This window comes from Esox lucius, chromosome 6, assembly GCF_011004845.1.
Source record: "Esox lucius isolate fEsoLuc1 chromosome 6, fEsoLuc1.pri, whole genome shotgun sequence".
Lineage (NCBI taxonomy): Eukaryota > Metazoa > Chordata > Actinopteri > Esociformes > Esocidae > Esox > Esox lucius.
This window is the reverse complement of record NC_047574.1, coordinates 29,112,936-29,140,524: the sequence shown is the minus strand read 5'-3', so window position 1 is coordinate 29,140,524 and position 27,589 is coordinate 29,112,936. Positions and strand designations below refer to the sequence as shown.

Sequence of the window (27,589 nt, the reverse complement as noted above, 5' to 3'; positions counted from 1 at the left end):
TCGCACCTGAAATGTGAATTTTCGTAAGACTGAATTGACTGAAATATGACGCTCTGTGGTGTTTAAACTCAACCCTTCATATATATATATATATATATATATATATATATATATTGGTGTTTATAGCAGTAAAACTGCTTTAATACAATTTATTATTTCAGATATGAGAATGATATCAAGAGCAGTGACGAACGTCATCGTGTTCTTCGCGGTATAGGAGGGGGATATGTGGGCCTTTGAGGTGGTTTCTGAGGAAGTGCTCGAGAGGGGCATGATATGTAACGCTCCGGCGGCAATCTCTCTGAAGCCCTGAAATGTAGAACAGAAAACAACACTGTCTGTACATTAGGCATGTCAATTTAACAGAGTGAGCAAAGAAATGTGCCATATGTTAAGGTGAATATTTCTGGTAATCTTTTCGGGGAATGATAAAAATGGACCACGGTTTCAAGTGCATTACTCTTCCTGTCGCATGCAGTAGTGCTCCTTTATAGCTGACTGTCTCAGTCCATTGTGTTAATAAAAAACCGCCACCTGCAGTGAACTCTAACGTTACTTTCAGACACTGAATAACTTTCAGGTAGGGTAGGTTAACAGGCCCTGAAATGTTGGTTTTGTGGTTGGCAGTTTGTAATACACATCCATTATGATTAACGACATGAAAAATTTTAGGTGCACAATGCACACAAATTCCACAGAAATATACACCAGCTAATTTAATTGATTATATACATGGTAGCAACCTATTTATTTCTTATTTATTTAACTTTTGATTAATACATTTTGGGTTAATATCAGCTATGACTACATTACAGGCCCAGCACCACAAGGGGTGTAAAAGGGGGCATTATGCCCCCAGATAGAATCTGTGCGCCCCTGGTTTTCCCCATAAGCTCTGCAAATGGTATATGAATTAGATATGCACCCACATTTATAAAAAAATGCCCCCTCAGTCATTTCATCCTGGATCCAGGCCTGCTAGATTATTAACTATGTCCAAAGCTACCTAAGGTCTTATGGAAAAAAGCAAAATAAATAAATTGCATCGGAGCTCAGTGTTTGTGGTTGTTGTGTTATTTTCATTTGAAAAGAGCCATCATGAAAAAATACAGATCTCTGCGTATTCTAATACAACACTGTTGTGTTAAACTCTCAAATCTATCCACCTCCTCATGTAACACGTTTTCACAATAACCAAAAAAACTCAGGTCCAATCTTCATAGGTCAGGTTTCCTTTCTAACAGCCTAGTCAGTGGTGGGCGAATATTTCCTCTTCATGATTTTCGTCACCTCACTTCTTTGTCACTTATAGTATGGAGAATACTCAGTGTTTAACAACAGTGCTACTGTTTCCTCACCCCCCAAAAAAATTTGTTTTCATATTACTCACTTTAGGTGTTGAGCCTTGGGGGTGACAGTGTTAAGACAACAGCCCTGTGCATGGTTGAAATCCCCAAGCTACCAAGAAGTGGTTGTGCCCTAGAGGAAGGCAATAACCCTAATCACCCATTTAAAATGCTCTGGGTGGTTAAGTAATTTGCTACATTATTTAAATCTAATGTAAAATGTTATCAAGAGCAGTTGCTGTCAAACTTTTTGGGGCTGGGGACCTTTTTTGTGAAATAAAATCATCAGGTACCCCTTCATAACCAAAATGTTTCAATTCAAAACATTGTTTTGTATTCTACTGAACCTATTCCACAGCTATCTTTGCAAAAAATTGTTAAACAGTTTTTTGTTTAAAAACAATTGTACCTGGCCATCTACCCACTGCAGTAACTTACTCTAATCAGAGTAGCTTACTCTGATTTGAGAACCACACATGTAATGCATAAATCATGCTGTAATAATGGTTGTTATACTGTAACATTAGAAAACCACTAGTGATGTTATACTGTCATCATAATTATAGTGATGTACTATCATGTGGTGTTGGGTTTAAGTTTCTGGTTGATTTCCGTCCTTTTCCTGTCTACGATGACATCATATTGTGGTTGGGTTTAAGTTTCTGGTTGATTTTCGTCCTTTTACTGTCTACGGTGACATCATATTGCAATGTTGCATTTGTGGAATCCCATATTGCCTCATGTGCACACATTCTGTAATCTTGTATGTTTCTGTGATTCTGACTCAGGAACATTATGAAAGGATAATTTCAGATTGTGAGCTTACCTATCTGGTAGTCTTGACGGGATTCTAGGGGGAGGAGGTAGAGGCACTGCCTCAGGATTCCTTGGGGGTCGTGGGGGTGGTGGGGGAAGAGAGGGGAAGTCTGCTGTGTCCTTTCCATGGGTCAAATCAATAAACAGCATTAGCATCATTATTATAATTGACAAAATGTTGCAACTGACACAGAACATTGTAAATAGTACATTATGTCTTCAATAGTATGATTTATTTTTAACATCAAGATGGTTTTACGTTAACTACAGATGTGCTATAGCTTAAGTCTTTTCTTAGCATTCCATTTAACTGAATGTTTCTAGAAACGACATGAATATTTAGCCTTATTTACTAAACTACGCATTCACATCGACAAAAATAAGCCTGACGTGCATAGTGTGAACTGAGTTTTGAAATGACTGTGGAGAACAAGTTGGCCTTACCTCAAAATCAGGCTCAGTCCCACTGCTGTAGCTAATAGTACTATGTGTGCTAAGTCTGTTACTGCCACTACCTAGGAAAAGTAGAAGTAAAAGCTTATGTCACACAAAGTATATTTTCTGTTTAACAGATTCCCCTCTTCACGTTAAGTATTTTTACAAGCTGATATATATTCGGGCTGTCAAAATTAACGTGTTAACACTTGCGATTAATTAAAAATGCTTAACGCCATACATACTTTTTTGGAGCCTCAGAACCAGAGTTACTGTTTGACTTGAGTGGGAGCTGTCGAGGAGGGTATATTTGTAAACCGCAAGTTTGGGGCATTGTTTAATATGGGGGTTCCTTAATATTAAGTTACATCTATTGATGTTTGCCATTGGTCTTGTGTTTTTCATTAAGTGCATGCATTTATGAACGAAGAACTACAGGGTCAATGACGAAGATGTCTGTAAGTGCTTTCATATGACCTCTAGCTATATACTTAGGGATAGGCAAACTTCACTTCTTATCGCTTATCTACTAAATTCTTTATTTGAATCTGAGATTCGAATAGCTTGCTAGATGCAGATCACAGAAAAAACTTTGATCTGTTTAATAATTTTCAAGCCACTAAAAAATTAATTGACGAAATGGACAAAAGAGGACTTAGTGTTAATTTTGAGATTCTCTGTTATTTCTTTTTGTTGATGAGGATACCTATTAGCTATATTTAAACCATCAGTTAATGCTGGTTTCCACACAACAAAAATTACAAGATCCAGAAAACACAATATAGTTTGATGAGACAATGAGACAAAAAACATAAATTGTTAAGCAAGGGTAAACAGGGAAGTGTTTGGGAAATTACACAATAGGATGAAACCAAAGTCTGGGCAAAGCTGAATACACAGTACATAAAGAAACAATTTAGTTTTGTCAGTATTAGAAAGTAATGTTTGAATATTTGATGAAGTGATTGTTTGTCTAACTGGCAAAATATTTAACCGTTTGTTTATTTATTTTAGGTTTTGCCATTAACTTTAAGTTGTTAGACTACATTAATTGACTTTCAATCATGTCTGTTGTGCTCTTTTGGACCTGTTGTACTAGTAATTTATGCAATTGAATCAACTTTTTCAAGTGCATAAAGACCTTATATAATCAATCCCAAGACACATCACAATTTTATATTCCTCCCAACATTGTTTTAAGTCCATAATCACAGCACATTAATATACAATTATAAAATCTACTTTTATAATGCACCCCTGTGTGATGACTGTGCCCTCTACTGCCTCTCCTCCCCCTGCAGCAGACAGGCTCCAGCGTTCGACGTCACCGGCCTTCTGACACCACCGCCCATCTCATCAGTTCATCTCACTTGTTGTCTTGTTTAGCGCACCTGGTCCTCATTTACAATCATTCCCCTCAGTATATATGTTCCCTCTGCTCCCCTTGTCTTTGTGTGTTATTGTCTCACCATTGTGAGCATTGTTACCTGCGCGACTCCACGTTTCCTGCTCCTCATTTCTTTGAAGCCTGACACCCTGGACTAATTAACACTTATGTAAACAGATTATGTAAACAGATTTTGACCTGACTTCTACATGGTGCAAAGTGAAATGTTTCTGCAACAAGCTATAGAAAATTCAACACTTCCAGTTACAAATTTCTACATTCTAGAACATTGCTGTTAAACTGAACAGTGCTACCCAAATGAAGAAGAAAATATCACAATGATTTGCATGAAAGCTGGTCAGATCTACACAGCAGAAGCCGCAGGTCCTAGCAAAGGAACTTCAGAACAGCTTAGCTAACACTGAAGTAGTTGTTCACAGGTCCACTGCACAATTTACCTTACAAAGCATGTTCACATTTGTGTAATATGTTGAATCTATGGAAAATGCATGAGTGTGCACTTTCACTTTGTACCATGTAGAGGTCAGATCAACTATATTGTAACTGCAATAAGCAGCATTCTCTACCATCAACCTCCTAATGATGGCCCTCTATCACAAAAACTGACCATGGCAGGCATAGTGAGGATGACTGTGCATACCCTTGGAGAATTGGTAAAACATTTGTAAATAAAACTTGAGTGAGCGGGCAAAACACATCTTTTATTTCTTATGGGATTCACATTCAACTATAGGTCATTACAGAGTGGCACAATAATAAAACAAAACATGGCAACAAAGAAAAAAATTAACTGACCCCTGTTCAAAAGTCTGCATACCCTTATTTCCCTTTAGCATCAATGACAGCATGCAGTCTTTTGTAATAGTTGTCTATAAGGCCCCGAATTCTTGCAGGTGGTATAGCTGCCCATTCGTCTTGGCAAAATGCCTCCAGGTCATGCAAAGTGTTTAGTCATCTTGCATGAACCACACGTTTGAGATCTCCCCTGAGTGGCTTGATGATATTAAGGTCAGGTGACTGTGATGGCCCCTCCAGAACCTTCACTATTTTCTGCTGTAACCACTGGAGTGTCAACTTGGTCTTGTGCTTAGGGTCATTGTCGTGCTGGAAAGTCCAAGAGCGTCCCATGCATAGCTTTCGTGCAGAAGAATGCAAATTGTCTGCCAGTAATTTCTGATAACATGCTGCCTTCATCTTGCCATCAATTTCCACAAGATTTCTTGTGCCTTTATAGCTCACAGCCCCCCAAAACATCAGTGAGCCACCACCAAGCTTCACAGAGGGAATGGTAATTCGGTTCACTTTAAGCCTTGTTGACCCCTCTCCAAATATAACACTTATGGTTGTGACAATAAAGCTCTATTTTGGTCTTGTCACTTCAAATTACAGTGTGCCAGAAGCTGTGAGGCATGTCAAGGTGTTGTCAGGCATATTGTAACCCAGGCTTTTTTGTGGCATTGGGGCACTAAAGGCTTCTTTCTGGCAACTCGACCATGCAGCTCATTTTTGTTCAAGTTTCATAGTATTGTGCTCCTTGAAAAAACAATACAGTATTTTTTTCCAGAGCAGCCTGTATTTCTCCTGACGTTACCTGTAGGTTTTTCTTTGTACCCCGAACAATTTTTCTTGCAATTTTGGCTGAAATCTTTCTTGGTCTATCTGACCTTGACTTGGTATCAAAAGATCTCAGAATTTTCTACTTCTTAATAAGTGATTGAACGGTACTGACTGGCATTTGCAAGGCTTTGGATATCTTTTTATATCCTTTTCCATCTTTATAAAGTTCCATTACCTTGTTAAGTTGGTCTTTTGACAGTTCTTTCCTGCTCCCCATGGATCAGTATCTAGCCTGCTCAGTGCATCCACGTGAGAGCTAACAAACACATTGACTATTTACACACAGACACTTATTGCAATTTAAAAAGCAACAGGTGTGGGAAATTCTCCTTTAATTGTAATTTTCACCTGTGTGTGTTACCTGGTGTGTCTGTAAAAGGTCCAAACATTCAAGGGTATGTCAAGTTTTGATCAGGGCCATTTGGGTGATTTCTTTTATCATTATGATTTAAAAATGGGCCAAACAACTATGTGATAATGAATGGCTTCATATGATCACTATCCTTCAATAAAAATCTGTCATCATTTCAAAATTTCACAATTTCTGCCAGGGTATGCAACCTTACGAGCACAACTGTATGTATATGTATGCATGTGCATTATAAATGCACTCAGCAGCTTTCTAAACCACCAGTGTCTCATTCTTGACCGTAACCAAAAACAATTTTTTTATTAATATACATTGCTCAAAAAAATTAAGGAAACACAATCATCACAGTATAACACCAAGTCAATTAAACTTCAGGGATATCAATCTGTCCAGTTAGGAAGCATAAGTGATTGTGAATCAATGTCATTCATACGTGCCATCACAGGAAGGTTTGATGTAGAACTGCATTGTGGGATTGCGGATTGTTGACGTGCTGTACGCTACCTGCCAAACTTTTTCGAATTTACTCTATATAAACTAATTGGTCAAAATTCTATTTTAAGAGTTTTACCAACGCAATATTTTTATTTGATGACCTCTTACCCAAATTTACTACACCGGGACTCTTTTTGGACATAATTAACGGAACTACTCACCCCTGGCGATTCCATTACCCGCAGTATTAGACTAAAGAATCAGCCGGCGATCGTACACTGTTTACCGGGGGGCAGAGCCACTGACGTAGCCGCAAATCTGGGGTTGGTGCTAGCGAAGTCTAAAACTGGCAAGTATAGAGAGTACAGAGATCTTGTTATTCGCGTGGGCACCAACGACGTTAGGATGAAACAGTCAGAGGTTACGAAACAGAACATAGCATCAGCGTGTAAACTAGCTAGAAAGATGTGTCGGCATCGAGTAATTGTCTCTGGCCCCCTCCCAGCTAGGGGTGGTGACGAGCTCTACAGCAGACTTGCGCAACTCAATCGCTGGCTGAAAACGAAGTTCTGCCCGTCGCAGGAGGTAGTTTGTAGATAACTGGCTTTCTTTTTGGGACTTTCCCAGAAATAGGGCCAGTCCTGATCTGCTGAGGAGCGACGGACTCCATCCTAGCTGGAGTGGTGCTCTTCTTTTATCTAGGAACATTGAAAGGAGTCTCACTCCTATAGCCTTAACATGAGCAGGTGCAGGTCAGGCCGCAGGCTGTTAGCCAGCCTGCTAGCATAGTGGAGTCTGTCAATAGCATAGCCAGAGTAGTTAGTACAGCTTTACCTATTGCCACTGTGACTCGTTCCAGGCTGAGACAATTTAAACAAGGTAGTACTAACAAAACAACCTTATTAAGATAAAGCCTTCCTCCACCTAGGTCAAAAAATAAAAATCACTGTATCACCTCGCATCTCAAAATGGGACTCCTAAATGTTAGATCCCTTGCTGCAAAGGCAGTTGCAGTAAATTAATTAATCTCTGATCATAAACTAGATGTTATTGGTTTATGTGAAACGTGGCAAAAGCCTAATGAATTCACTGCCTTAAATGAGGCCTCTCCTCCAAGCTGTACTAGTGATCATATCCCTCGTGCACCCCCGAAAAGGAGGGGGGTGTTGCTAATATTTAGGACAGTAAATATAAATGTACTCTCAAATATCACTGAGTTTCATTCTTTTGAAGTTTTACTAATGAAAGTTAACCAGGCCGATAAATCGTTTTACATAGCTACTATTTATACCCTCAATGGGTTTCCAGAATTCTTGTCTGATCTTGTAATCATGGCAGATAGTATTCTAATTTTTGGCGATTTCAATATTCATATGGAAAAGTCCAATGATCCTCTTCAAAAAGCATTTGAAGCCATAATTGACTCAATGGGTTTTATCCAACATGTCTTAGGTCCAACACATTGCCACAATCACACCTTAGATTTAGTCCTGTCACGAGAAATAGATATTGTAGATCAAATAATTTCCCCCCAAAATCCTGGATTATCGGATCACTGTCTTATTACATTTACCGTTAAAACAAGAAATCTGCTTGCTCCGCAAACAATGAGTTTCAAAAGCCTACAGACTACAAATAAATTCCTTGATATTCTTACAAGTTTGCTCATTAACGACAGAGTAAATCTGTAAATGATCAAATCGAGGATCTAAATTCAACACTGCGAAATACATTAGACACAGTTGCACCACTAAAAACAAAAGAAATCTGCAACAAGACAGTACACTACAATACTGAAAATCACTCACGTCTGCTCGATCAGCTTATTTCTCCAACCTGATTGAGGTGAACAAAAACAATCCAAAATGTATCTTTGATACAGTTGCAAAATTAACAAAAAAGCAAAGCTTAGCAAGTGAAGTGGATCTTCACTTTAGTTGTAATGAATACATGAACTACTTTGATGAAAAGATCATCACCATTAGAAAACAAATAACTGACTCCTCCTTAAATAGTTATGGTCCTCAAAATCTCAGTTGTCCTAAAAATGTCCTGAACCTCTCTGACTAGGTGTCAATGGGACCCGATTCCAACAAAATTACTTAAGGAGCTATTTCCTGTGTCAGCCAATGCTGAACATAATAAATTGCTCCCTTTCCTCCGGATGTGTACCAAACTCACTAAAAATAGCGGAAATTAAGCCACTTCTAAAAAAATCTAATCTAGATCCTGACATATTAAACAATTATAGGCCAATATCGAACTTCCCGTTCCTCTCAAAAACCTTAGAAAAATGTGTTTCACAACAACTGAATGCCTTCCTAAAGACAAATAACATTTATGAAATACTCCAGTCCGCTTTCAGATCCCATCATAGTACTGAGACGGCACTCGTGAAGGTAACAAATGACCTTCTAATAGCCTCAGACAAAGGTTCCGCATCCGTCCTGTTGCTTTTTGATCTTAGTGCTGCTTTTGACACTATTGATCACTCCCTTCTCTTAGAGAGACTGCAAACCCATATTGGGCTAGGTGGACATGCCTGATTTAATCTTATTTATCTGAAAGATATCAGTTTTTTAGTGTGGATGGCATATCCTCTGACAAGTCAAAGGTATGCTTTGGTGTTCCTCAAGGCTCGGTTCTGGGCCCATTATTGTTCTCACTATATATGCTCCCTCTGAGTGATGTAATCCGAAATCAAAATGTAAACCTTCACTGTTACACTGATGACACACAGTTATATATTTCAATGAAGCATTGAGAAGCCCCTAAATTAGCTACTTTGGAAGCATGCATTTCAGATATTAGGAAGTGGATGACAGAGAATTTCTTGCTCTTAAACTCAAGGAAAACAGAAATGCTCGTTTTAGGACCCAAGAAACAAAGAGCATTGTTAGCAGATCTCACTGTGAACCTCGACGGCTGCATGGTCATATCCCAAAAAACTGTAAAAAACCTTGGCGTTACCCTAGACCCTGACCTCTCCTTTGAAGAACATATAAAATATGTCTCAAGAGTGGCTTATTTTCATCTTCGCAACATTGCAAAAATGTGAAACTTTCTATCAAAAACGGATGCAGAAAAACTAATCCATGCTTTCGTTACTAGATTACTGCAATGCTCTTCTCTCTGGTTATCCAGACAAATTAATAAATAAACTTCAATTAGTGCTGCACACGGCTACTAGAATCCTAACTAGAACAAAAAAATGTGAACACATTACTCCTGTCCTAGCGTCCTTACACTAGCTGCCTGTTAGGGTTAGGGCTGATTTTAAGGTTTTACTCTTAACCTATAAATCAATACATGGACTTGCTCCTACTTACCTTGTTGAAATGATCCAGCCATACATACCTACACGTAACCTAAGATCGCAAGATGCAGGCCTTTTAATTGTACCTAGAATATCTAAACAAACAGCTGGCGGCAGGGCCTCTTCTCATAGAGCTCCACTACTGTGGAATGATCTGCCAATTAAGGTTAGAAATGCAAACTCTGTGCAAACTTTCAAGTGTCTACTAAAACTCATCTCTACAGCACGGTTTATAATTAGGTGTAGCCTGGCCCGGGGGCGTGAAGGTGACCAGTAGGCTTGATACTGTCCACCCTTGCTGTCTTGCCAGGTGGGCTTTCGTCGCCACTGGGATGCCCTCCCTCCAATGTCTTTCGGGGAAGAGTCACTGGCTTATTGTTGACTCTCTGTTGCGCACTTGTGCAATTGGGCTGTACGCGGCTGGCAATACTCAGCCCTTATTCAGGGGGGTTGCAGTTGGTGGGTGTCCCTTTGGTTGATGCCTGGCAATGTGGGTGGATTCATTTCCTGCCTGTTGGGGGCCCCCCCGGGTAGGGCCACAGTGTCACCGGACCAGTTCCTAGGTCTTACGCTGCTATACTATTGTGCTGGGGGATATGAGGAATGCACTTTCTAACTTTTCTCAGTCTCCTCCAGTTTTACATTTTAGGAGAAGATGAGGTCCTGGTCCACACCTGCAGAGTACCTGGTTTGGGGAGCCTGTTGCTGTCCCTGTCCTTGTCCACCTGGTCATACTTTTGACCTAGTCTAAAATCAAATAGACTCTGGATTTAGCCCAGAGAAATGTATTAATTAGTCCAATTGGACTCTTAATATCTCACCCGGCACAACCAGAAGAGGACTGGTCACCCCTCTGAGCCTGGGTCCTCTCTAGGTTTCTTCCTAAAATTCGACCTTCTTAGGGAGTTTTTCCTAGCCACTGAAATCCAACAATACTGTTGTTTGCTCCTTGGGGTTTTAGGCCGGGTGTCTCTGTAAAGCACTTTGTGACAAATGCTGTTGTAAAAAGGGCTTTATAAATGAATTTATAAATAAAAAATAAATAAATACTCCTAACGAAATTACAAGACATATACTAACATACATCTAAGGTATTGGGCCTACCCGTTTGTTATTGATAATGAATGATTGTAGAAGGAACGTTTTTTAGTTCTTGAAAAATAGGCTGGAGACTAATTTAGTTTCATATGTTTTTAAAGCATGGTTGGAAAGCGCCATGTAAAAAACCTTTAGATTGTTGCGTGAAGTCCGAAGCTTCAGACGTCATCAGTTACGTGATATTGTTGCTCGGATACAAGCCTCGGCTCTTTCGTTGGAGCAGGCTGGGTTGAAATTTAGGAGCCAGCCTCCGTGCCTCGTATTCGCGAGTCCGGTCGATGCTGTTAAGGCTTGGTGGCTGAGTGGGTTGAGTAACAGTTAGATGCTTTGTGTAAATGGGTTCTTTCATATTGAGGATGTTTTGTATTTCCATGCAATTTTTTCCCAATCTGACATGACACAGTATATTATTAAAGTTTAATATATTACCCGTCTTTTAAGTGAACACAACCGAAAGAGATGTCTCAATGAAAAGACGCGGACACTATTTTAGTAGCCATTCGCTAACAACTTGGTCTTGATCCTGACATGTGAGAAATTGAAGAAGATAGAAAATACAGTTTTGAACACTGTGTACTGGTTATTGCGTTGGTTCTCCCATTTTCTAATACAATATTTAGATGCAATAGGCCTATAATTGTATGTGTATGATGCCGCGGAGAAAATGTTTGGCTATATAGTTGCTAGATGCTTTGTACAGTGTTTGCAAAGTTTATATTAACATTTTAAGGCTGTGGGATTTCTGTAATTTAATTAATTTCAATATATTACAAAGTCTACTCAACGTTCAGTATTGTCCTACTAGTTGGAATTCGCCTTGTCTTTAAAAACAAGCATGTTTTGAAATCTGTGACGTCCGCAATCACATTTTTTTTTCTCCGACACAATTCTCCGCCCTTTCGCTTCGAGAAAACAGTGTTGCCAACTTAGCGACTTTTTTTCAAAAAAGCGACTAGCGACAAATCTAGTGACTTTTTGTGGTGTTATTGGAGACTTATTCTTATTCTTCTCAACGAGCAGCGGGTGCCGCCGTGGGCCCCTCCCCCATCTGAAAGCACTCACAGGCGGCACAGTCATAGCACAGCAGTTCCTCTGCAGTTAGAGCAGGAGATGTTAACTCCTCCGCATCCAGACTGAAAATGAATCGCGCATGCGCTCCGCCAGAGTGTCTCTTTTGGGTAACTTTTGCCGGATAAAGGAGGAGGGTTGGTTTAAAAAAAATCAAAAACAAATCGACAGAAGAAAGATAATTTGTAGTTGTAAACATATTTAGGGTGTTTTTATTCACTTTTTGTATCTCCTACGACGTTTTTTTTTTCTAGCCTTTTGATTTTGACTTAAATAGCACCCCCTTTTTTGATTTGTTCTTTGTTTATTTTGCGCAGGTGATTATTTCCTGTACATGGACAACATTTGTAAATACGCATGTATATTATTTTCCCCAACAAGAGTTTTGTATGTTAAAAAAAAGAAATCCATTCATGGTGCTGATGGGAAATAATGCAAATTAGGCGATGACGTCATTTAGCAACTTTTAGGACAGCCAATAACGACATTCCTTACTGAGGAGTTGGCCACACTGCGAGAAAAACTGGGTTGAAATTTTTAAGCAAGCCTCAGCTTCATGCGTCCCATCACTACTCCGCAAACCTTTTGTAGTTTAATATTATTTGTCAAATCTTATCGAATTAGTTATTGCAGCTTTCTTTGGACATACATCTAGCAAATAAATCGAAATAATAAAGGGTGACTAACGTATTTCTCTTTCTTTGCGTAGTTTTTAGTTGCCCAAGCAAATACCGACAGGGTGGGCGTCTTGATCAACCGATGTCCAATCTTGAATTAAATCGCGGTAGCACAACATTGATCATTTGTTAGTGATGTAATGGTATTGTGTTGTATTTGTCCGTTAGCCCAGGGTTTAGGAATACAAGTGTGAATCCTTAGCCTAGGGTTAAACCTTAGCCCAGGGTTAAACACTTGAACACACTAAAATAGCCCAAGGCTTAGAACTATGCAGCGTTAAAAGGCATATAATGAGTTGCCGTGATAAAATTCACACAAACTGGAACAGCCTGTGATTTCAATTGTTTACTTTGATTTGAGGTGAGTTTGAATCCAGCCCAGTGATTTTGGTTTCACTGACCGTTGTTACGTCATTTTATTCTCAACGAATTACACAATGTACAGAAAATATTTAGATCTTTGATGTTTCGTTCATCGAGACCCGATGTGTGATTTCCGAACTGTTCCCTTCATTTTTTTGGTGCAGTGTAGTTCAGTTGTATGTTCTCAATTCATTTTAATCCTTAAACAAAATACAATAAAATTATAGTATTATTTTAGTCTCTGCGAATGTTCTTGGAAAAAAGTACTTTTACATTATCAAACTAATGCGCTTTTACAACATGTAGTCGAAGCAAATACACTTCTGTTTTCTATATCTATGCTTGAACATAGTGTTACATCTTGGAAAAAAGAAATCGCATGAAATCACACGGACTCTGAGATAAAGGTTGAACGTTAGTTTACTCTTCTTCCTCCATTAGTACTCTCAACGTAATGACGCCATACCCATACATGACACCTAGCAAACTGACTAATGGCGGACATCAGTGGACATAACTAAATATTCAGCGACCTCCATATTAAGTAACGCCCCCCATATTACCTTGCTCAACCGCTGTCAATCACTAACGTTAGCCGTCATAGCTAAGTTACCTGGAAAATGTATTAGCCACAGCTTCATTTATCCAGCTTCTAACAACGGTGCTCACTACCGTATTCAACTAAACTTAATGTCTCTATTCAGTTGTATTTGAAAGCCCACGTGAAGTCTGAGTGTCAATCATTTGATTGAAGTGCAAGCAGTTTTATTGCAGTCAGCTTTCATTCACAGTGAGTGTCATCATGAGCATGAGGAACGGTGGCAGTGACATTCATCAGTTTTGGCAGCCTCAGAAAAGAAAAGTAAGCTGAGAGCAGTGAGATGAATACCAGTCAGATGATAGAAGTATACACTTGCACGAGGTGAGTCAATGTTTATTGATTTAATAATCATCGCCATTCAGATTAGAAATGGATAGTAATCGATTCCTGAACATTGTGGCAAGAAACACCACTTGTTTACTGATAATATTTCTTTCATGTTCACTCTGGTGCGTTCAGATTAAAGAGCGAGAGAGGGAATGCCAACAGGATGCCATGAGGATGCCAACAGGGCAGGGAGAGCAGGTGACATGAGTAAGTGAGTAAGAAAAGGAGCAAATATTGATGACTGATCTGATATTGCTGCGTTGGTGTTGATCCTACGACATCATAATTAATGTTGGCACAGCTGAGGTTAGGTTTAGGCACAGGTGTCTCTGAGGTTAGGGTTAGGTCAAATGGTGGGGAGCAGGGGAATATTCTGTCTTTGGACTGGGATAACCAACTACAGGTCAGTTGCAATGATGGTCCTGGAGCAACGTTAATTATGAACAACACCAACACTGCGATATCAGATTGTGGAAATATTGATGTTCAAGAGTCTTTACATGAAAGAAGAAAAGGTAAAAAACATAGCAATTAAATAGAATACGCTATTAGATATTATTGTAAAAAAAGTTAAATGAATAATTCATCCCATATGTTAGTGAATTTTTAAATATGTAAAAAAAACAGTTTTTTTTTCTGGGTGGGGACCCTCAGAGCCCCCGGCAGATTTGGTCCCCCCCAATGTTGACATCATGGCTACGGCCTTGGGTCATATGTTAGAACAGTCTGCGCTAGGTTGGAAATTGGAATATCTACAAGAACAGCTGTGCCTTTCCTGTGACCCTTTTCTCAAATGTATCCCTCGATGCTGCATGTGCACAAATCCGCCTGTTAACCTTTCTTTTTGCAAGTTATTTTATGTTGTTGTTAGCCTAACTAGCCATTCATTTCGTCACCAGTCGCATTTCCAAAAAAACATATAATCACGGAACTACAGTAACAACCTCCATGCTGAGTGTAAATAAATTACCTATCTGATCCTGATGAATGTTTGTGGATAAACATCTCTGGCTACCTTGCCTACCTTATGCCTTTGCCTATTAAATTATCTTAGATTATGGCATTTGGAAATAATTTAATATAGACACCAGTATTTGGCTGTGGCCAAACACCTATCAAAAAAGCTACTTCTTTGCAGTCCCTGACCTAAACCCCATTCTAACCACATTTTAGCCTAATACTCTAAGTACAATACCTTGAAAAGCATAAGAGTGTTTCACTGTTGGATAACATGCCCGCAGCTTTCCAGAGAGAGGGGCTGATGGGTGTTTTAAACAGAATCCTAACATAATTGTTATTGTACTTGGTGCCATGATCAAGAGCACACTGGTATGAGATAGTAGAACAATTATAATTATTTAATAATTATTTAATTCAAAATCAAGCACTGTCTATAGTTTACAAAAACACTGTCTTTAACATAATGCACTGATTTTTAAACAGAAAATGGTTTATTTATCACCATATTTGAACCCATTCTAAAACTGCGATTAACTACAGACATTTATGCAATTATTTTAATTGTTTGACAGCACTAAAATATATATATATATATATATATATATATATATATACTTAGCTTGTCAAAAACCATATAGCCTTAAACAGGAGTGAAAACAATGTAATTTTGCCTTACTAGCTGTGACCATCTTTTTACTAATGCCAATTTATTATAAATAAACATTTCTACTGCTAATAGGCCTTCCTTTACAGACACAATATTGAACAGCTAATGAGCCTACATTTACACCCATAACATGACAATCCACTCTAGCACTGCAATGTAGTCAACATCAAAACCAATTAGAAATAAAGCCACATTTGACAGATTGGACCTACTGGATGTGCTGGAGGTACTGCCAGTCTGCCAGGTTCCTCTTTGGATGGGCCGGGTCACCACAGGGGGTGTGGCTACAACCTGTGGGGTGGGCTCATACAATGAACACTCCATGGCTATGCTGGAGCCCCAGGGACGACCTCTCTGCAATGGGGCAGTTATCTCCAAACCTCACAGGGAAGATGCCAGATCCACAATAAGACTCACTCATAAAAAATAAAAATGAAAGTCAAAGCCATTTCAATCAAAATAAATACCAGTAGGCCTAAGAAATCAAAGGTAATTGCAACTGAAATACAAATGTACATCATGTAGAAAAGTATGGTAGAATCTCCAAATCTTCCTACCCATCTCCTTCCCAAACTTCTCCTTTTCTTTCTGACGTCTGGTAATGCTGTTGCGTAATCTTGTTAAATTTTCCTGCAAAAATAAATACAATGTACATTTTAGGAGGTCAATTTCATCATAGCCCCAGAAGCTAGGTCCGGGCTACAGAAAGCAAATCTTTCTAGTGCTATTAGCTATGAACTTCTTTACCTGTTGATAGCGCAAAGACTGAGATCTCCTATCCTGGTCCAGCTGCCAGGCCTTGAATTCCCTGACAGCATCATCTACACTTAGCAACCCGACTTTCACTTTCTCCTGCAAAGCTATGAGCTGCCTCTGGCCTGGGGTCTTTATTCCAGCATAGGGGTCGTGGGAAGAGTTGACAAAGTCTCCAAAAGGCATCGCTGTAGGTTCCAAGACAAATTATTTTCTTATTAGTGAAGATAGGAAAACCTATAACAATTTATGGCATCTATACAATGAAAGCACTCAAGTGTTTTCAATACAAACCCTGATTGTATGACCCTGTTTCCTGGAGGTCCCTCTCTGGATTTAATTCTTCCTTTCCTGAGAAGACTGAATCAAAAAATCTTGGTAATTATTATGCACTAGTATAGCAGAAAATGCAGCTCCTGTTACTTTTGGGAAATACTTTTGCCTTTTTGCCATGTACCTCTTGAGATATAGGTCTTAGGCTCATCAGGATCTGTACTTGATACAGGCCGCGGAATGGGGGCTGGAGGACGGTTTAAAATTTCAGGGAGGTAGCTAGCATTCTCATCCACTGTGTCGTAAATTTCGTCAGTGGCACACATGTAAGGGTCTTCTTCCTCAGACCCCTCTGGGTACTCTATCTGGTCTCCAACCACTTCATCAGTTGTGCCCTCCTCAACATGGGTAGCACCATGCATCCCTTCAAAAAATTTATTTGTCAAATAATTTGAAGGAAAAAATAAGCATTACATTATAACTCATACTGTGCAAGCCTAATTACGTAATAGAAAGTATGATACTATACTCAGTCAACCTTGAAAAAACTTTCTTAGTATGACTTCCGGATTAAGGGACTCTCCTGATGCCTTATCCATGTCCTCATCTGGGGGAAACAAAAAGATGCAAAGATGATTATCGTTTTCATCATTATAATAATTAAAGGGAAACAAAAGTTAATTTGATTAGTCAAAATTCATCATACACAGGTCCTCCATGCACTCTGAATTTAACCCTATCATGGACTCATAGATGTCTTCTTGGCACCCAGGATTCAGGGAACACTTCATGATAATATCTCGAGAGGAGTTGGACATGGACTCGTAAACCTCCTGATCTTCAGGCGAGATAGATTCTTTAATATGAGACTTCAGCATGTCGGCGGTTTCCTACAGCAAAGATAGCATGTACATGGTATTCAGTACATTTTTATTTTCTGAAAGTCACAGCATAACAGTCATGCTTTAACAGTAATATCTAAAAAAAAAGTTTTTACAGATTAATATGCGTATGTACTTCATTTCCAAATAAACATTGAGAAAATAACAGATGCCTTGTCTGTAGCCTAATTTCTAATTCATCTTTTGTTATTATTATTTTTGTCACTCCCCAAAAGATGCTATGATAATGAAATGATTCATAAGCTCAATATACTTTATTAATGAAATGATCCACAAGCATAAGACACTTTCATTCGCTGTAAGTGACAATAAGCTTGCTTTGACAGAATAAAACTCAGTACAGATTCACATGGTAAAGACATCAGTCAATGAAAATACTAGCAATAGACATACCACAAACTCGTCCATAAACTGTCTGAGGTCAAGATAGCCGTTCCTTTCTGCCAGTGTGTTTGGGTACTCTCCATTGTTGTTCATGACGCTGTATGCCTGTAAGGCACCTGGACACTGGAGCAGGACTGTGGTCAATTTTTTTAGGCCATGTTTTGCAGCGAAATGAAGCAGAGTAGGCAGCTCCTCCTGTCGCTGATCTGAGGGGCAAAAACAGTCATTTATGTCAGGGGTTCCCAAACCTTTCCACCAGGGCCTCCCTTTTCACATTTAAAATATGTAACACCTGCAAATGTACTGCAATACTTTCTAGATCACTCTCATGACATATTTCAGGTTATTTGATAATACTAAATAACTAAACACATTTCCAAAATGTTATTCCACTACCAAATACTGTAAGATAATTTAATTGAAACTTAAATGTAATTATTTTTATGTTTGCAGAATGGAATTGGGGTTTGCTAAATCTTTAAGTCACTGAGGCATACCAATTAAAATAACATCATGGGCATGACACTTGTGTCTTCCTCTGAAAGATTACAGGTGCTGGTCATAACATTTGAATATCATCAAAAAGTTGATTTATTTCAGTAATTCCATTCAAAAAGTGAAACTTGTATAATGTATAACATTCATTCCACACATACTGATATATTTTAAGTGTTTATTTCTTAAAATTTTGATGATTATAACTGACAACTAATGAAAACCCCAAATTCAGTATCTCAGAAAATTAGAATATTGTGAAAAGGTTCAATATTGAAGACATCTGGTGCCACACTCTAATCAGCTAATTAACCCAAAACACCTGCAAAGGCCGTTAAATGATCTCTCTGTCTAGTTCTGTAGGCAACACAATCATGGGGAAGACTGCTGACTTGACAGCTGTCCAAAAGACGACCATTGACACCTTGCACAAGGAGGGCAAGACACAAAAGGTCATAGCTAAAGAGGCTGGCTGTTCACAGAGCTCTGTGTCCAAGCACATTAATAGAGAGGCGAAGGGAAGGAAAAGATGTGGTTGAAAAAAGTGTACAAGCAATAGGGATATCCACACCCTGGAGAGGATTGTGAAACAAAACCCATTCAAAAATGTGGGGGAGATTCACAAACAGTGGACTGCAGCTGGAGTCAGTGCTTCAAGAACCACCACGCACAGATGTATGCAAGACATGGGTTTCAGCTGTCGCATTCCTTGTGTCAAGTCACTCTTGAACAAGACACAACGTCAGAAGCGTCTCGCCGAGGCTAAAGACAAAAAGGCCTGGACTGCTGCTGAGTTATGTTCTCTGATGAAAGTAAATGTTGCATTTCCTTTGGAAATCAAGGTCCCGGAGTCTGGAGGAAGAGAGGAGAGGCACAGAATCCACGTTGCTTGAAGTCTAGTGTAAAGTTTCCACTGTCAGTGATGGTTTGGGGTGCCATGTCATCTGCTGGTGTTGGTCCACTGTGTTTTCTGAGGTCCAAGATCAACGCAGCCGTCTACCAGGAAGTTTTAGAGCACTTCATGCTTCCTGCTCCTGACCAACTTTATGGAGATGCAGATTTCATTTTCCAACAGGACTTGGCACCTGCACACAGTGCCAAAGCTACCAGTACCTGGTTTAAGGACCATGGTATCCCTGTTCTTAACTGGCCAGCAAACTCGCCTGACCTTAACCCTATACAAAATCTATGGGGTATTGTGAAGAGGAAGATGCGATACGCCACACCTAACAATACAGAAGAGCTGAAGGCCACTATCAGAGCAACCTGGGCTCTCATAACACCTGAGCAGTGCCACAAACTGATCGACTCCATGCCACGCCGCATTGCTGCAGTAATTCAGGCAAAAGGAGCCCCAACTAAGTATTGAGTGCTGTACATGCTTATATGTTCATACAGTTGGCTAACATTTAAAAAAAAAAAAATGTATTGGTCTAATTTTCGGAGAATTTGGGATTTTCATTAGTTGTCAGTTATAATCATCACAATTAAAAGAAATAAACATTTGAAATATATCAGTCTGTGTGTAATGAATGAAGTTAATATACATAAGTTATATATAAGTTTCACTTTTTGAATGGAATTACTGAAATAAATCAACTTTTTGATGATATTCACATTTTATGACCAGTATATCTTATTTCCAGCCCAACTATTTATGGTTTTGAGTGTGGTCATAGGGTGAATTGGTTTGTGAATACTAACCTATTTTTTACCATTCTAATCACAAAGGGTACTTGTCCATGTACAGTAGAGATAAAAAGTATACACACCCCTGTGAAAATGCCAGTTTTTTTTTTTTATGTAAAAGAGTGAGACAAAGATAAATAATGTCTGAACTTTTTCCACTTTTAATATGACCTATAATGTGAACAATTCAATTGAAAAACAAGTTGCATCTATTGCAACTCCAAATAGGGTTAGGACGGTCATAGTTGGTTTACTATGGAATAAATTGTTACCAGCTTTTCAAAGAAACACCCAAATCTAAATGGAGTAGACCCCCTTTATTCAGAAAGAATACAGTGGGGAGAACAAGCATTTGATACACTGCCGTTTTTTGATACACCTATTTTGCAGGTTTTCCCACTTACAAAGCATGTAGAAGTCTGTAATTTTTATCATAGGTACACTTCAACTGTGAGAGACGGAACCTAAAACAAAAATCCAGAAAATCACATTGTATGATTTTTAAATAATTAATTAGCAATTTATTGCATGACATAAGTATTTGATCACCTACCAACCAGTAGGAATTCCGGCTCTCACAGACCTGTTTTTCTTTAAGAAGCCCTCCTGTTCTCCACTTATTACCTGAATTAACTGCACCTGTTTGAACTTGTTATCTGTATAAAAGACACCTGTCCACACACTCAATCAAACAGACTCCAACCTCTCCACAATGGCCAAGACCAGAGAGCTGTGTAAGGACATCAGGGATAAAATTGTAGACCTGCACAAGGCTGGGATGGGATGCAGGACAATAGGCAAGCAGCTTGGTGAGAAGGCAACAACTGTTGGTACAATTATAAAAAAATGGAAGAAGTTCAAGATGACGGTCAATCTCCCTCGGTCTGGGGCTCCATGCAAGATCTCACCTCGTGGGGCATCAATGATCATGAGGAAGGTGAGGGATCAGCCCAGAACTACACGGCAGGACCTGGTCAATGACCTGAAGAGAGCTGGGACCACAGTCTCAAAGAAAACCTTTGGTAACACACTACGCCGTCATGGATTAAAATCCTTCAGCGCACGCAAGGTCCCCATGCTCAAGCCAGCGCATGTCCAGGCCCGTCTGAAGTTTGCCAATGACCATCAGGATGATCCAGAGGAGGAATGGGAGAAGGTCATGTGGTCTGATGAGACACAAATAGAGCTTTTTGGTCTATATTCTACTCGCCTTGTTTGGAGGAAGAAGAAGGATGAGTACAACCCCAAAAACACCATCCCAACCGTGAAGCATGGAGGTGCAAACATCATTCTTTGGGGATGCTTTTCTGCAAAGGGGCCCGGACGACTGCACCGTATTGAGGTGAGGATGGATGAGGCCATGTATCGCGAGATCTTGGCCAACAACCTCCTTCCCTCAGTAAGAGCATTAAAGATGGGTTGTGACTGGGTCTTCCAGCATGACAACCACCCGAACACACAGCCAGGGCAACTAAGGAGTGGCTCCGTAAGAAGCTTCTCAAGGCTCTGTGGCCTAACCATTCTCCAGACCTGAACCCAATAGAAAATCTTTGGAGGGAACTGAAAGTCTGTATTGCCCAGCGCCAGCCCCAAAACCCGAAGGATCTAGAGAAGGTCTATTTGGAGGAGTGGGCCAAAATCCCTGCTGCAGTGTGTGCAAACCTGGTCAAGAACTACAGGAAACGTATGATCTCTGTAATTGCAAACAAAGGTTTCTGTACCAAATATTAAGTTCTGCTTTTCTGATGTATCAAATACTTATGTCATGCAATAAAATGCTAATTAATTATGCTAATTAATGTGATTTTCTGGATTTTTGTTTTAGATTCCGTCACTCACAGTTGAAGAGTACCTATGACAAAAATTACAGACTTCTACATGCTTTGTAAGAAGAAAACATGCAAAATCGGCAGTGTATCAAACACTTGTTCTCCCCACTGTATTTGATTTAGAAGAATGAGACTGAGATAAGTTGAACTGCTTGAGGAACATCCCCTCGTAATTCACATTATGCAGGGCAACTTCTAAATAGCAACTAGCTAGCACATTGGTTTAGCCTTACCTAAAAAACATGCAAACCAGTTTCAATAGAATTGTTTGGGTTGAGAAACAAATGTATTCAAATGGTCCCTTATGTTTTGTATTCATGTGAAGTTATAAAGCTCTTACAAGAAGCCATATCGTCCTCCTCAATTTGTCTGATTCCAAACACATGAAGTCCAGTTGCTGGGATCCTACATTTTAAAGATTCTGTCAGCAAATTGTCCAGTGACTCTCTGGTATTGGATGTGATATTGAATGCCTAGAAACAAAAACAAAAAACTATTGAAAAATATGAAATATTGAATCTAATGAATTGTACATTATCTTGAAGGTTAATTTTACGTGAGAGCAAACAATGAATTTACTGTACATTGGAGTGAAAATATTTTTTTGACATCTAGTTTTCTCTGTGTTCAGCCCTCCTTCCCTCACAATGGGATTATTCTATACTTTTGTTTTCCACCTCGTGCTCTCACCTGACACAAAAAGTCAATGGGAGAAGTTGCATGTTGTAGGTAACGGCTGACTTCTCCCATGGCTGTGTAGTATGTCACAGGCCTCAAACAGATTGGTAAGACATAACTATGCAGTGTGAGTGACACTTCTCCAGTGGGCATATCTGGGACAGAAAAACAATTATCTTGATTAGAATCTCGATTAGATGTCTACTGTATCATGTTGGCTTATCGAATCAAGTTAATATTAATCAGTGTTCACAATGAGAATGTGATAATCTAAAGTGTAATAGTAGACAGGAATAACGGTAGCGTACTTACCTGGTGCCCGAACACTAATAGTGTAATCGTTTTCCAAAACTCCAACAACTCGTTTTGACACTGAATCCTTAGAGGAAAACTCCACCTCCAGTTTTAGCTGGTTATCCAGTTTATTTGAAAAAATTATGAAAATAGTTTTTGCATTGTCCTGTAAAACACAGAAATAGATCATGAAGACATTGGGGGGGGGGGGGGGGGGGGGGGGGGGGGGTAGTTCAGAGTTAATTGTAATTTTATGGAAAATTGCAGGTGTGTCTAAAAATGACCACTATATGGACAGAAAAGTGACATTATTTATTTTTGCTGTATACTCAAGGCATATAAAACACTATTAACATATGAATATGAGGCAAAAGTATGGAATGTCACTTTTATTATTTGGCTATTTCAACACATACAGCTCTGGAACCATTTAAGAGACCACTGCACCTTTTTCTTTCCTTTCCAAAAAAGTTGAAAAGGAAAGTTTGGAGTGAGGAACAGAAGCGTTCAATTTGCAATGGTCTTTTAATTCTAACCCTTCTGTTCATCACAGAAGTGAGTATTGGCACAGTTCAACTTAAAGCCAATGTAAGAAATATAAAAGCTTGTATTTAATTGCAAATCCCTTGCATGCAATGACAACAGTGAGTCTGAGACCCATTGACATTGACACACTTTTGGTTTCGTCTTTTGAGATGCTTTGCCAAGCCTTTACTGCAGCCATTTTCAGTTGTTGGTTGCTTTGCATAGTTTCTGACTTTATTCTCCTCTTCAGCAGTTAAACCAGGATATTGTCTTGGCCAGTATAAAAGTTTCCACTTTTCCCCCTGACAATCTCCTTGGTTGTGTTAGCATTGATCTTTTGGGTCATTATCCTATTGCAAGGCAAAACACCATCCAATGTCTCTGGTGGTATTTTCTTACATTGGTAGCAAAAAGGCAAAACCAAAGGGAAGAACTGAGACTACAGCTATTTTATGTGTGAACAAAAATATATAACAGGAAACAATTAGAAATACCTGTGAGACAAATGTCCCAATAGATATACTCATACAAAATGAAGAGATGGAACACAGAACATATTTGAACATGTGTTGAAGTTTACAACCCCAGTCTACATAATATTAACAACTCTTACCCCACATAGAACTTTGTTCGGTTGAACAGTGAGGCAGGCGGGATATGTGGTATCTGTTGACAGGTTTTGGGGAATTTTTCTTTCCACATCTTCAGTTTCTTCCATGGCACCCTCTGGTTCAGCACATGACTCTTTCTCTCTCTCCTCATCTTTACTCAAAGGGATGTCACACTCTGGTTTTGCTTCTGTTTTTGCTTCTGTTTTTGTCTCTTCTTCCGCTTCATTTTGAGCCTCCTTTGTATAACCTTTGAATACAAAATCAATGTAATAAAAATGTCTCAGTTAGAAAGTGGTAAACATGAATTGAATTAATATTTTTGGGGAATGATGATACATCAATTTTTACTTTTCGTACTTTAAAATACCCAGAGATTGATTTTCTCACCTGTGAGACATTGTAACTGTAAGAATTTCTGTTTTTATATCTAAGCTATTTTTGATATTGTTAATTGCATATACACTGCCAAGACACATGAGTTTAAGTTAAAGAGAAATAAACACTGTGAAGTTAAATGTCTAAATTTTATATGTATCGAACAATATACTTTCCCAGCAAAATAAGGCAGAGAATAAAACATAAAAAATCTAACATACTGTTAGCAATTGACTCTTGAATAGTGGAGATATAAAGAGAAGGTTCATCTTCAGCATGTAATCTTCTCCAGCTGTGCCAGTCCTCAAACCATTCAGGGGGCATGTCCTCCTCGGAAATCCCACACAACAGAGCTGTCACTCTTTGTGGAGGGTGAAGGAAACTCTGGAAAATTCCTAGGACTTCAGTGGCATTTAGAATGTCCAGCATTGTTGGTGTCAGCAGCAGCACGATACATTTACTATTATGAAAAACTGTGAAGTCCCATCCATTTAGATCATCAGCATAGTCCACTGCATACAGTACAATTGACCTCTTGGGAAACTTGCGTGAAGACTTCAGTATATTCTGCAGATATGTAGCCCATTCCTGAGCCTCGCAAGAATGCACAATCAACACCTCACATATGGCTGGAAGATAAAATATGGGATTTAATATAACTCCATATCCATTCATTATTAACAGGTGAACTATATAAAGCTGAAAATATATATAAATATATTCAGGTACACTACCGTTCAATAGCTGGGGGTCACATAGAAATGTCCTTGTTTTCCATGAAAACATTAATGAAATCAGTTTGAATAGGAAGTATAGCAAAATGAATAGGAAATACAGTAATTGACAAGACTTGAAATAATGATTTTTAACTGAAACAATAATTGTGTCCTTCAAACGTTGCTATCGTCAAATAAACCTCCAATAAAACTCTTTCTGATTCGGATTTGCATCAATTCCAGCATAGCAGACCTTTGGCATTCTAATTGTCAATTTGTTGAGGTAATCTGAAGAGATTTCACCCCATGCTTCCTGAAGCACCTCCCACAAGTTGGATTGGCTTGATGTGCGCATCATACTTAAAAGCTCAATAGGTTGAAATCCGGTGACTGCACTGGCCACTACATTATAGACAGAATACCAGCTGACTGCTTCTTCCGTACATAGTTCTTGCATAGTTTGGAGCTGTGCTTTGGATCTTTGTCCTGTTATAAGAAATTGGCTCCAATCAAGCGCTGTCCACAGGGTATGGCAAGGCATGGTGTAGCAAAATGGAGTGATAGCCTTCCTTCTTCAAGATCCCTTTTACCCTGTACAATTATTTTTGTAATTATACAGATGAGTAATTCTATATAAGTTGTGCGTCATCCCTGGCTTTTATATCCGGGAGATGTGAGGGTCCACGCTCTAGGAAAACCATAAAAACAATTGGCACATGGGTTGGTGGACCCTGTACAAATCTTTGCCACCACCAAAGTACCCCCAGACCATGGTTGACAGATGACGTCAAGCACTTTTCATTTGGTCTGCATCTCACAGAAGTTCTTCATTATGATCTGAACACTGCAAATTTAGATTTGTCCGTCCACTTTTTTCCTATCTCCCTCTGTTCAGTGTCTGTGTTCTTTGGCCCATCGTAATCTTTTCATTTTATTGACCAGTCTGAGATATGGCTATTTAATGAAGCTGCCAGTTGAAGACCTGTGGAGTGTCTGTTTCTCAAAGTAGACACTCTAATGTATTTGTCCTCTCTCAGATGTGCACCACGACCTCTCACTCCTCTTTCTGTTCTGGTTAGTGCCTGTTTGTGCTGTTCTGTGAAGGGGGTAGTTCACAGCGTTGTACAAGATCTTCAGTTTCTTGGAATTTTCTCTTATAAAATAGTCTTCATTTCTCAGAATACGAATAGACTGACGAGTTTCAGAAGATAGTTATTTGTTTCTGGCAATTTGTAGCCTGTAATCGAACCTGCAACTGCTCATGCACCAGATACTCATATAGACTAAAGAAGGTCATTTTTATTGCTTATTTAATCAGCAGTTTTCTAATGATTAATTAACCTTTTAAAATGAAAAACTGAAATAATCAAACACAACGTTCCACTGGAACACAGGACTGATGGTTGCTGATAATGGGCTTCTGTACGCTTATGTAGGTGTTCCTGCTATAATCGTCATTTACAACATTAACAATGTATACACTGTATTTCTGATCAATTTGATGTTATTTTAACGGACAAAAAACCCACTTTCTAAATGACCCAAAACTTTTGAACAGTAGTGTATATTGTTGTTTCTTGTAATGTATTTAAGAAAAAAATGTGGGGTATTAATGTTGGAGTTATGCTTAATGTTGCACAGAAACTGTCCTCGATGCCAGCTGTCCAAAGCAGCCCGACCTATTTGGTTCCAAGGTTGCTGTGGTTAGAAGAATGAATGGGCATCTTGTTTGAGATGTCAACACTGAGTACAGTCAATAGGGAGTTGAGCAAACATTGACCAAAGACAACATTGGTCAGAGTAATTGGTTGTAACTTGTTACTGTACTTGATCAAGCCAAGTAAACGCCTGTAAACATTAATAGAAACAGTGTAAAAGTTCTATATCACTAAAATGTATTAGGGGTTTGAAAAACTTTTCATTTTATTGAGCCATAATTATTAACCTAAATTGTAAATGTGCTTAAGTATAGAAGTTGTTTTGCTACGGTTTTCTGTAATCTTTAACATTTATTTTGGCAATTTCTGCTGTCAACCACAACTACAGGAAGAATAAAAAAAGAATTTCCTTATTTTATGAAACCAAATCTGTTAATGGCTCAATGCACGTTATGCATTGAGCCAAATGAAAAAACTGTAATTATACTCTTAAAGTAGTTCTACAGAATGTTACATTCTTTAAAACAATCATGTTTACCAAAAATTACTGTAGTTTGATTTGAGTGCTTATTGTATTGCTTTATCTTGTGAAATTCAAAACCTGTGTAGTTTATTGTCAAGTTAACGTCAGACCAAAAAAACATCTAAAACATTAATAAGTTTACTTCTTACCCGGTTCTGAGAGCAAGACAACTTCCTCCATAACTGTGAAGTTGGAGAACAGTTGCAGCAAATCATCCCACAGCACAAGACGTTCTAAAGCTGTTAATAGCACTGCGTTGATTTTGGTGATAAAACGTATTTTGCCCCAGCTGAATGCTGGTCTGTTCGCACTAACAGCCTTTACCCACTAACCTTCTGCGCTGATATATTAATAGCACCAGTTGATTTCCTGATGTTGGG

General features: G+C 38.9%; 1 protein-coding gene and 1 long non-coding RNA gene across 3 annotated transcripts; one reads left to right on the top strand and one right to left on the bottom strand.

The window, feature by feature from the left end:
* Window positions 1-104: 104 nt before the first annotated feature.
* On the bottom strand, window positions 105-27,589 carry pik3ap1 (phosphoinositide-3-kinase adaptor protein 1). Of its 2 annotated transcripts, none has more exons than XM_010867909.4 (17): window positions 27,359-27,589; window positions 24,534-24,941; window positions 23,940-24,184; window positions 22,820-22,967; window positions 22,520-22,662; window positions 22,170-22,302; window positions 17,826-18,022; window positions 17,237-17,420; window positions 17,069-17,137; window positions 16,715-16,954; window positions 16,552-16,617; window positions 16,252-16,445; window positions 16,062-16,134; window positions 15,717-15,884; window positions 2,607-2,677; window positions 2,173-2,282; window positions 105-334 (listed from the first exon to the last, which is right to left on the bottom strand). In XM_010867909.4, exons 1-17 carry the CDS (start codon window positions 27,387-27,389, stop codon window positions 121-123), a joined length of 2,694 nt encoding a protein of 897 aa, XP_010866211.2. In that variant the 5' UTR covers window positions 27,390-27,589; the 3' UTR covers window positions 105-120. The 2 variants fall into 2 exon arrangements, with proteins under 2 accessions (XP_010866211.2, XP_010866213.2); XM_010867911.4 differs by having other exon boundaries at window positions 111-309; window positions 27,359-27,587.
* Window positions 12,174-14,049, top strand: LOC109615864. Its single transcript, XR_002196865.3, has 3 exons — window positions 12,174-12,947; window positions 13,741-13,871; window positions 14,010-14,049. It is a non-coding gene; the product is annotated as an uncharacterized LOC109615864 (long non-coding RNA).